Here is a 12,586-nt window from a genome sequence, read left to right as displayed (position 1 = left end):
TCTTCTAATATTATTACAACACAAATAAAAAACAATTTACCTTTAATATCTCTGTGGATTTTCTTTTCTGAATGCAAGTAATCAAGTCCTTTGAGTATCTCCCTCAATATTGTAGCAATCTGGGTTTCATCAAGTGAGCCAGGTTCTAACTGGGAGACACAAGAAATTTTTACATATATGTGTGTGTGTGTTATGTTTACATATGCATATATATAAAAAAGGAGAAACAGAGAGAACAGAAATAATGCTGTGACTATAACAAGACTACAAAACTCCTTCTGTTACTCCTCAAAACTTCCAATTTACTAACTTTGTAACATGAGATATCACCCAAAATACTCTTTAAAAAAATTTACATAGTTCTAAAGTAATTGGCCTTATGAACAAGCAAAGAAATACTTCAAATATCTAAAACACTTTTAAAATGTTTGTTAAAGGCTCCATAAAGACACAGTTTCAAGTTATTGCTTTGTGGTCAGGTCATAAATACATTGGCATCTACATTGTAATCACTGAACTTAGATGTGCAACTCCACAGGCCCTATACGGACCCAAATCTCAGTGTGTGAGAAAGAAACTAAGGCATATATGGTACCACATCAATCACATATCCTATTACTATATACTGCAAGGGATTTTGTGAAGCTCTCTAAAACACAACTCAAACTTCCAGGCTGACAGAGCATGGCATAGTAAAAAAGTTAACTTTTTTCATATAAAACTGAAAGTATAAATCTCCAAATTGATAGAATTAAAGGTTTCAAGGAATTTAATTCTTATGAGAAGAAACAGCATTAGTGGAAGATCCCAGAGCTCTGTACAACTGATATAAATTCTAAAAGTGAGTATGCTACTAACTCTAAATGGACAGAGGAAAGGTCACTACCCAGAGAGGCTTCTTAACCAGTAAGAGCATTTTGAGAGAGACTCTGAAACTTTGTGGACAATTAATATTGGAAATATTCCAGTATTCTAGTTTACTCCACAACAGCAGTCACTGAAACACAATCAAAGAGTTACATCTCTGAAGCTTCACTATGTGAGAAAGCAAGCATTTCAGATAAAAGTTTTCAGTTAAAAATGAAAATATTACATCCCTCAGAAATCCTCAGCTAAGAGGTAGGAACAGAGGTAAGATTTCATGTAATGCAGACAACATATTTGTTTTACCTTTGTAGCTTTACTTACAGTCTGTTTTGCTTTTCTTTAGCTTTGATAATATACATGATATTGCTACTCCTTGAAACCCACTGAGACATTATAAAGGCTTTGCTCTGGCTAGGCTGCAAGTGCCAGTTCAAGACTTGGCAACATGACACAGCACATCTAACGGGGGAAAACCTCTTTTGTCAGATGTTATCTCACCCTAGGAAGGTGACGAGGTTAGTGAAAAGAGACTAAGATTGAGAATGTTAGCATTTGTACCTCAGCCACAAACCGAAACTACACTCAAAGTTGAACAACAACGTACATGTAATTGCATGAAATGTACTTTCTCTTGTGAAGTGTGATTTTCAAAACAGCCAGTGCATATTCGAGTACAGAAAACACCACGCTAACATGACACATCTATACTTTGAACATGGAATTCAAGAGTCCTATTCAGTCTTGTCTCGAGTACAGAAACATGATAAAGTGTGCCAGTTATCCTACCAGATTCCAGTTGAGAACTATAGTATGCATGTTAGAACTAGGAAAACACGCAGCAGAACATAAACTGAAAATGAATGAAGCACACACAAGATGTTTAATATACACTTATATGATGATTTCAGTTCTGTGGAACAATTTCTTAATAACATTTCAGGATGTAACCAAACACTTTGTGCTATTTCTAGGCAACAAACTTAGGGAATAAACATGTGGTCATCACACAAGTGAAATGTGCATGATTACAAAAAAAAGACATGAAAATACGGTAATAGCTGTTTTCTTTCTGCTCTTTCATAGCTTTTTAAAGCACAAAGAATAATTAATTTATAAAAGCAAACTCAGTTTCTAATTGCTCTTCTATCAGGAAAAAGCTATCACAACAATAAATAAGCTTTATCTTTATGGGGAACATTATGCATTTCTACACAACCATAGAACTCCTTCTAACAGGATGTGGAAACTAAAGGTATAAATGGGTTCCACAAGGCAAATACAATTAAAATATGGCAGCACAACAGCAATTATTACTGCCTCCTGTTTTCTGGATGTCACCAGCTAAATCCTTCTACACAAGTCTTTTTCCTTTCACTCTTTCCTCGAGCATTTTTCAGTTGCCCCAGTTGAGAACAGCAAACTATGCTACCGAGACATTCAGTCTCAACTGGTATGACAATTTTCACATACTTAAGACATCCATTTTTATTTCTATAATAGTATTTTTAAAACCTTCAATAAATATAAGATGGCATGTCATTTTATTTATTTTTTCTTTAATAGCTAAAGTAAATGGCCAGTATCTAGTCATGGAAAACACAATGTGCACTGAACCTTTTGAATTATGATTCAAAACTGAGTAATTTTTTTGTTACTGTATCTGATGCAATTAATCTAGTCTTTCAAATATCCTGAACCATATCACTAAAAATCACACTTTCTTAAGCAGATCTCCTTGCAGAGTTACATAAATCTTTGCCAGAAGACAAATGGAACAGATAGGGTTCAGTAAATTTACAAGGTTCTATTGTGTATTTACTGCATGCAAACACAGAATAAGGTGAGCCTGTTCCAGTGACTGACAACCCTCTTGGTGAAGAACGTTTTGCTAATGTCCAATCCAAACTTCCCCTGACGCAGCTTCATTCCATTTCCTCATGTCCTGTCGCTGGTTCCCAGAGAGGACCCCTTCTCTGCTGCCCACCTTGAGGAACTTGTAGACTGCAATGAGGTCACCCCTCAGCCTTCTCTTCTGCAGGCTGAACAAATCACATGACCTCAGTCATTCCTCCTAAGTCTTGCCCTCGAGCCCTTTCACCATCTTGGTCACCCTCCTCTGGACACACTCTAATAGTTTGATGTCCTTCATGTATTGAGGTGCCCAAAACTGCACACAGTAGTTGAGGTGGGGCCACACCAGCAGCGGTATAGAGCGGTCACCTCCCTCAACCAGCTAGCTATGCTGTGCTGGATGCAGCCCAGGACACGGCTGACCCTTCTGGCTGCCAGGGCACACTGGTGACTCACACTCAACTTGCCATCAACCCAAACCCCCAGCTCTCTTTCTGTGGGGCTGCTCTCCAGCCTCTCATCCCCCAATTGGTACTTACAACCAGGATTACTCCATCCCAGGTGGAGAATCTGGGACTTGCTCTTGTTAAATTTCATATGGTTAGGGATTGCCCAGCTCTGTAGTCTATCCAGATCTCTCCATAAGGCCTCTTTACCCATGCAGGAGTCCACAGCTCCTCCTAATCCTTTGAAATGTATTTTTTAATACAAGTCTAAATGGCTTTTATGTCTCTATTTAGACTTCAGTGGGACTTCAAACAGGGAAATGTTTGTTTGTTTGGAGGTGGTGGTGGTGGGGAAGAGATGTTAAAATGTATACACTAGGAGGAGTCGTGGTGGCAGAATTAAGAGAAGAAAAAACTATTTTCAGCCACTAGTGTTCTCTGGCTGACTGAAGGTTACCATTCTAAGATGTTTATACCCTGCTTCCAATATTATGTTGCTTAGTTCCCTTCCATCTATACAAATAATCAGTCTTGCCTCATGGAAAAGAATATTTTCCTGGCATTGACAAATACTTTTTCTCCTTTACTGGAAGCAAACATTGTCATAGCAAAATGACATATTACAGTTTCCAGAATTATAAGATAGGAAAATAATTATGTGAGGTAAAATAACAAAAAACAGACATAATTTACTTACTAGATCAAGGGCAGAGCCTCCACCCAGATATTCCATTATTATCCATAATTTTGTATCCTGCAAAACAAAAAAACAACAAAAAAATCTATTAAGTTTAAAAAGAAATATATATAATTTATTAAGTTAATGGGCCTTGTTCCATTCTTTTTGCTGTAGAAGAATCTACAGTTTTGAAACACCATTAACATTGAGTTGTTCCTCCAAAATATCTCTGAATTATTCTTTAAGATATATTATTTTTAGTCCCATCTGATAAGGAATTAATTTAGTCTGTCAAAGCTTTTTACACAATTGTGTGTGTTCACCAAAGTTTCATTCTGTTCCTCTAAATTAACAAGAGGAAAGGCTATGTCACATTTACCAATAGGTAAGAGCATAGACATTAGAAGTTTATTACTTCCAAATAATTGATGCATACTCTTAATGTCACACTCAAGCTCATTTCACGGTATCTCTTTTTTGTACTGATACTAATACTACTAGAATATAGATAGTACCCAGGGAAGAAGAAATTTCTCTTTAATCACTACCAAAGAGTCAAGCAGTAGAAGGAAATCTCTTGCATTTATGCCGACTAGAACTGGACAAGTATTCTGAGCCTCTGAGTTCACCAGCATAGTAACTCTCAAAAGCCACCCACCTAGTTGTTCTTATCACACTCCTTAGTACATTTTGCAAACATGTCTTCTGAGACAAGAAAGAGACAGACAGGCCCACTCAATGAAAATGGAGGAGAATGAACTTACATTTTAAAACCCTGATTATAGACATTCAGAACACCAAATAATAATTACATTACATAAAATAAATTTTCTTTCCTTAGGAAAAATGTCTTGATTTTGTTGATTGTCTTTATTTGTACAGATACTCCAAAATATTTTCTTTAATAAGCCTGACTCCTGTCTAGGTTGAACTTAATTTAAAATTTATTCTTCGCATCCCTGCATTGTTTCATTTTCTTGAACAGTCATCTGTCTCTGACCTAAGGAAGAATACTAGTAAGTTTTCTCCACTAATGCTTATACATCTGATACACAGTATAGAATTTTGGACAACTGTGTTCAAGAAAGATGAAAAAAACCTAGTAATAAAGTTATTTAAGGTGACTAGAGCAATTTGCTAGATTTAGCTAGTAAAGTAAAAGCTAATAAAAAAGTTTAAAAAAAAATCATCTGCTGTATTCTCAAGGGAAAGCTTGATACATACTATGTTTCACACAAGATAGACAATACACGATGCTAAGAAAGAGACTGAACCTGACCATTTCTTTCCACTGCTTGCAGCATCTTATCCCTAAATACAGTAAGATAAGCAGTTAGTCTAACTTTTCCTTGCAGTACCAGCCCTGAAACATGTTTTAAATCTACCAGATAGATATTCAAATGAAATTGCTGTGGGGAACATATGGTGGGGTTTGGTTTAGTTTTTATGATTATCAAGTTATATTATGATTTGTTAGTTTTAACTCTATGTCGCAAACATTCATAAGACTTCTAGCATAAAAATGAAGGGGTCTCAGAGCAAGGAGCACATAAATAGCAAAAATACTCATTTGCTTCATCCTGCAAATTAAAACAACATAAAAATAACAACTCACAGCCATGGCAGGTAAGACTCTGAATACTCATCTATAAAGATGGATTAAAATTTTTGGAAAAGTGATAAATGTGTTGCAGAAATTAACTTTTTCTAAATCCCCTGAGAGATTAGAAAATTTTAGCCCTTAGTACTCACTTAAGCCTTTTAGTCATTATTATAGCTGTAGTGCCATCTGCATCTCTCCTCACTCTGATCTCAGAATGCACCTTCTGTAGGTAAATGCACACAGTCCTTCCCACCTACCTCCAGTTCTACAAACTGTACTATTTTTAGGTAAGAGTCAGGATTAGAGTTCCTTCATCACCCACTATCTTTAACACGTAGATGCAGCTAAATTTAGATACCTTTCTTCAGGAATCAACTAATATTATTTGACAAACACAGACTTGTTAAAAATATTTTAAGAGAGCTGGAATACATTTTTTGGTAGAAAAAAGTAATTTTAAAATAATATAAGCTATCTTAATATCTACATACAGCATTTTGATAATCCTTACTTTCTGCAGACACCACAGATATCCCAAGAACTATAGCTCATCTTGAGAGAGTCCCTCATACTACCGAAATACTTGCTTTGCTGCTAAGAGTTTCTCAGATTTTGCCTGCCCCTTCAAGGCTCCAGGTCCTAATAGCTTCAGAACAAGTATGCTTCTGAGAAGCATCTTGTAGTAAGTCATTTCATCTTCAGAAATCTTCCTAAATTAAATCAAAATTTTACATACATATTTTGCTTCAGCCTGGTAACATGTCTTTTAAAGCTGCATGAAATTTCCTGAATATTCAGATTTTGTGTGCCTGCAAAATTTACATTTAATTTTAATAGTAATTTAAACACAAACATGTCAACTGTATCACTAATTTTATTTCAATGGAAATGCCTGGGTGGGAAAGAACAAGGTAGGACAAACAAATCCCTCGATCCTCTCAAAAATAGAAGGAAAAAAAACCCCCAAAACCACCTCACCAAGAAGTCAATAAGAGATGGATATTCTCTTTTCTATCATCTCTATTACCTCATGGATGTAAAGAGCTAACAACTTTAAAAAAAAAAGATACAATTCCCCAAAAGAGAAATTCTCCATAAAAGTAGCTACTAAATTCTCCAGCTGAAAATTAGAAATTATGAGGTAGCAGAAAATAACTAAAAAGAAAAAAAAATTCATTTTAATTACATAGTTACATAATTAGGTAACACAGTTACACAACTACAAATTATACAATTCATAGTCTTTTAAAATCATCATTTATCCTTTTCAACTCTTTCCTGGTTTCCTCAGTCTTCAAAACTTTCATCATCAGCTGCTTGGGGCCACATATCTGAATTTACAATATAAAAGCCATGGATCCAGTTAACTCAATAACACATTTTAAAACAAGTGAAGTATGGAAATGCAGCTAGGGAACACACACATAACTGTATCTGTATCCCAGTGTGAAGCTAAGCAATAGCAATCTATTGCAATTATGGCATCTTTATACCTGTAGCCCTAGATTCAAAGCGATTTTTAATTCCCTATGGTTCCCCCTCCCCCTTGCCACAGAAATATTACTCAACTTCACAGATGTTTTGGGTTTGTTTGTTTGTGGTTTTCTTTAGTTTTCATCATTCATATGAAGTATCTGAACAGATGTAATTCCTATTGTAGTGAATCTCACTATCACCTTTAATTCTTGCTGGAAATTTTATTTTTTTTTTTAGCTTATTTAAAATCTGCATACATTGCTTAACAAGAAAATGCAAAGAAATACTTTTGGTGAGACAGTTTTAATGAATTGCTTAATATATATTCTACCTTAGAGCCAGTAACCTACATATACTTACTTTACACCTTGTAACAAAAGCACAAGGCAACTAGAGCACTACTGTCAATTGACTTCGGCATCACCAGAGCAACAGAGCAACGTGCCTCCTTCTCTCCTTCCTTTCCAAGTATATCTGGCATGCTTCACGTTCCCTAACACCTACAGTCACTTTCCTTTTTAAAGCTGCCCAAATTCTTCTTTCACTTGTACTTCTCACATTCTTCTGTACATATTCTCCACTCTTCCTCTCAAACAGAACACCAAAAGCACTAAATTTTCTTCCATAGCCTAGATTAGTAATTACCCATTACACATAATCACTTATCTTTTCAAGAAGATACTACGCTTATATACTGAGACTAGCAATATTTTAAGTGCTCCATTTTAAGATCTGAAATAAGACCAATTTTCTTCTTTTAAGCATCAGTCATAACACAGCATTGAATTTTCTTCCAGATACAGTGAAGCCATGGTGAGTCATCAATCCAAATTTAGGATTATTATTTCTCTATAAACATAGAAGAGCACATTAATGAGGGCACATGGAACATTGCGTTTTTCACAGTAGGAACAAGAGGTTTTCCTCTGATGCCATGAAACTGAGCTTTGGAATCTAAATGAAGGTCTGTTACAGAAAGGCAGAGTTTCTGTAAATCCTTTCCAAACTAGTATGCTTTTCTTGACATCTGACTTCTGATTTTAACTCTGGAACCACAAAAAAAACCACCTTACAATAGCAGCTTTACCTCTAATGAAGTATTCTCCATTAAGTCACTGTTATACCATGAAAGTATTTGTAAAATAAGTGCAGTTACAGCAGGTGAAGAACTTCTCTTAATATGTAAAAATCAAGGACTATACATCAAAAAAATAGGTCATCCACCAAAAAACTCCTCTAGTCTCAGAAGCACATTTTAACGAAAATCAGATGACTATAGAAGACATATACAGAAATAAGTAATCAAGATTAAAATGTTTATTTATAAGTCCTTTCAAAGTTAATAATAATTTGACTAAACAGGGAGAGGCTGATCTTTAGAGTTGCTTTGTATATTTTTATTTATTTTTAACATGAAGAACATAATCACACATTTCTTAACGCTGTGATATTACAGAGGAGAGATTGACCTAAAGCAATTAAGCCACAGTACATATTGATGAAAATGTTTCTCAGTCACCTTTCTTGGGAGAAGCAACGGCTGCAGAGGAAAACTAAACACAGAGCCGCAAAAAAGGACTAGAAGAACTCGGAAGTAAGAGCACCAAGTGACCTGTACAATAATTTAGAATTTAACTAACGCAATTTGAAAACAGTAGCACAACAGTGAGCATGTTTGTTTCTAAGTGAAATAAAATCCCCCCACCTACTGTGAGAAAGAGCATTTCCCACCTTAAATTTATTGTGAGAAAGGGTATTTTTCATCTTAAATTTATGGTACACAATTAGCAGCAGAATAGAGGGTATTTATAAATATGTACAAAAGGCTTGTTTAGTTCTGCAGAGAAGCCATCTCCAAATTCCACTTAGAATCTGTATTTAAAAGCACTTTATGTCAAGAATCACAAGCAGGAAATTACATACTTAATTGAAATAACACAACAGATTTGCTAATAAAAATAAGAACTAGCTTAAGTTGATCTATATACTAAAAGTTTTACCATCACTGGAGTAGTAGAAAAAACTGCAGTATTGAAAAACAGAAATAGAATCTCTTAAATAGAACTTTAATCTAAAAAGAACAAACTAGTTCCAAAACTGATACGCATTGCATAGTGTGATGTGTGATATTTTGTTTAATAAAAATTTCAGTTTAACTGATCTATATGCCGAAGTAATACAGGCCAGAAAGAGACACTTATATTTCAATACTAGCATAAATTTAGTATTAACGTTCATACCGATTCTCCAGCATAAGAAACCAGATTAAAAGAACCTTGAGATATACAATGTATTAAACAGGGTAACTCTCTAAGTGGCCTTCCTGCTACAGGTTGTTACCACTCCTCATGGAGATTTGTCTCCTGTTAACTTCATATATGAAAATACCCAGGGAAGTTTGACAGCTGTAGCAATCAGAAGCTTCTCAAATACTTGCACTCTGATTCTTAGATGCCTGACTTCCAAAACATGATGCAGTGATCATAGAACTTGTCTTCTGTATCTGCTTTAAGGAACCTTGCCCACTGATTCCCTGATTTGGAAGGAAATAAAGATTTTTTTTTCAGGATTTCTTCACACTTGTGTTTTTAACTATGCATCTGAAGCCCATGCTGTTCGATAAAACCACCAGGTGGCAGAATCGCATAATGCCAAATATGCTCTCTAACTACCCGCACCCCCTGCAACAAAGAAGGTCCAGCCCCAAAAGAAGCAGTGCAACCCGACGAATACAGACGCACAAAACTACCTGTTTAAAATGAATCTGAAAACATTTTGTGAAGGATGTCAGAGTGATAAAAGAGGACGAAATGACTAACCAAAGAAAAATACACCTTAAGGAATATGATAGCTCATGTATCTGAATTCCTCAAAATGCTTTCCTTTCCTCACAATCATCAAGTTCAGCTTCAGGCACCATTTTATTCATTCACCATCTCCTTTGAACACCAAGTCACAACAGTAGTCACTGTCTTGTTATACAGGATGAAGAAGAGGTACACCCTGGTATTTGAGCTTATATGCAGAGATAAGAACCAGAACAATGACAAAAAATTTAAGGTTTGGATGATGCCACAAACGATGCATTGAGGTAGTAACAGGAAATGGCATTTGTATATTTGTGGTGCTTGCTCCTCTCAGAGGGGCTCGAACCTTTCACAACAACACTAAACCCTGCCAGCTGTCTCAAATCTGAAAACATGTATTAAGAAGTATCAAGAACTCCAACATATTTTAAATATCCTCGCCCTGGAGCTTATCCCTTCATAAAAAAAGAATGCATATACAAGAAAAACATTACTTTAGGCTTTAGATAGAAGGCACCTATGAGTTGATGTATTGCCATTAGATCCCTGAAACTCATCAGGATTTGCAAACTTTCCAGTTGTTTAGTTGACCGTTCAATTTCTAGACCCACAGATTAGTATTAGAACAGACAGCATTTGCCAGATGTGTGTTCTTTAACAGTACAAGGTGGCTATTACTGTTATTCAGCAAATGCATGGTTTTGGCAAGGAACGCATACAGCTCTACCTCATGGCCTCAATTCTTGTCATTTCTTGACTAGTTATAAATATTACCTATATATACATTATTGGTTCAATTTAAATCTAATCAGAACTAGATCCAATGCTGCCATATGTTAACATTACAGATTAATAGCATAGCACTATCTGCTTTCGTTCCATTCTTTCCAGTACGCAATCCTTGGACACAGGGAAGGTAAACAATGCACCCTTGAACTTCAAACAGCCTATCCAGATGCCAGTTCTGTTGCTCGATGTCATATAATAACTCCCTTGACAGATGAAAGGATAGAGTTACTGATTGCAAAAGAAAGTTTATTTACATTGCAGTTTCTCCAAAATTTGAACACCCAATTCTGTTAGTAGAAGCAGTAAATAATCAAACCCTTTCTGTGGCAAATGGACAAACTGACTCCATACTGTTTAACAGCTATCAAGAAAGGCTACAATATTTTACAAACTTTTGGAACTGTCTACATAGAAGACAAAGTCAGGAAAAAAAAATCTTTCAGTACCAACTCACACCACCTTTCTAAGACAGCGTAGTTCATTCTCAAAGGCAATCTCAGTAAGCACTACTATTTTTCTTCCATATCTGATGAACAAAAGGTTCCCTAGACTCATTACAAGGAATGAAGAAAGCCAGCATCATTCCAACACTTCCTAGGAATCATACTGATTTCCATCATGCAATTAATCCTTCGCTTGAACTTTTCTTTGACAATTTATTCATCTGCTAATGTTCTTCCATCTATTTCCACCTACTACAACACAAGCTTGTATAGATTGGTGTATCATTTTATAAAGGGGGAAATTATTTGTTTATGTCATTACATATTTCATTAAATAAAAACAAAAGGTAGTATTTCCTAAAGACACTTGTTTCAGAGCACCTGGAATTCAGATGGCATGGAAAGACAACTGTTGGCTTTGAAGAACAAGAGAAACTATTTCATGAGAGAACAAGGCTAAAGACACCCAGGTTGCCTTAGCCACCAAAGATATCCTCTGGATAAATCATCCTGTCCCTCTCCCCCATCCTGTCACAACTAGCAATCCATGTTTTAGAGCAGAGTCTTCAAGTACTGTCCAGTGTTCTTAGAAGGGTGAAAAATAACTGAAACACCAACAACTGCAGTGAATTAGCCATCTTTAACCTTGGAAATTAATATACTGCTTGGGGGTTTTGAAGTGTAAGAGGAACAAAAGCAGATGTTATGAAATACAGATTAAGATAATATATTTATCAAGAAAGTATGAGCAAAAATCTAGCCACACTGAAGTAGATCATCTGGTATACTATTAAAGAGAACAGTTAAAATTGATTTTACTTCTTGAATGAATGACTGAATTTTACTACCAATTTTAAAGGCTCCAAAGAGAAAGAATACTGCTTTAAAAATCAGTTCCCTCCAGGAAAAATTGATGAAGCAATAACTAGATTTAGATTTGAAAGGAATTCTTTAAGTATTTCAGGAATTCCAGAGCCTGCAAATAATGTAACACTTCCTACCTATAGCTAGGTCTCTCATTTTATCAGAATGTATGTCCATCAACAGATACTTTATTTCAGATTAGAAAGAACTCTAGCAATACCCAGCCCTGTTCCTACTCTTTCCTGCTGAATTCGTAGAGAAGTAGGCATAGAGCAAGTTTACTTTTAAAAAAAATGGTCGCACTCAAAGAGTTGCGGACAACAGCTCAATGTCCAAACAGAGACCAGTGACAAGTGGCGTTCCTCAGGGGCCAGTTTTGGGACCAGCGCTGTTTAACATCTTTGTTGGCAACATGGACAGTGGGATCGAGTGCACCCTCAGCAAGGTTGCCGATGACGCCAAGCTGTGTGGTGCGGTCAACATGCTGGAGGGAAGGGATGCCATCCAGAGGGACCTTGACAGGCTGGAGAGGTGGGCCCGTGCAAACCGCATGAAGTTCAACAAGGCCAAATGCAAGGTCCTGCGCATGGGTGGGGGCAATCCCAAGCACAATTACAGGCTGGGCGGAGAACGGAATGAGAGCAGCCCTGAAGAGGACTTGGGGGTGTTGGTGGATGAGAAGCTCAACATGAGCCGGCAGTGTGTGCTTGCAGCCCAGAAAGCCAGCCGTGTCCTGGGCTGCATCAAAAGAAGTGTGACCA

General features: G+C 36.3%; 1 protein-coding gene across 4 annotated transcripts in view; it reads right to left on the bottom strand.

Annotated features, from left to right (window-relative positions):
* Positions 1-12,586, bottom strand: part of STK24 (serine/threonine kinase 24) — a 73,048-nt gene that overhangs the window by 23,063 nt on the left and 37,399 nt on the right. For all 4 annotated transcript variants that reach the window (XM_054808023.1, XM_054808031.1, XM_054808041.1 and 1 more), the window contains 2 exons: positions 3,862-3,918; positions 41-149 (listed from right to left, as the gene is read on the bottom strand). In XM_054808023.1, coding sequence (XP_054663998.1) covers positions 41-149; positions 3,862-3,918 — 166 coding nt within the window. The remainder of the gene's footprint in view (positions 1-40; positions 150-3,861; positions 3,919-12,586) is intronic.

The sequence above is a fragment of the Grus americana genome, chromosome 1 (assembly GCF_028858705.1).
Source record: "Grus americana isolate bGruAme1 chromosome 1, bGruAme1.mat, whole genome shotgun sequence".
NCBI lineage: Eukaryota > Metazoa > Chordata > Aves > Gruiformes > Gruidae > Grus > Grus americana.
Note: the sequence above shows the minus strand (reverse complement) of the source record. Positions and strands in the feature narration are given on the sequence as shown.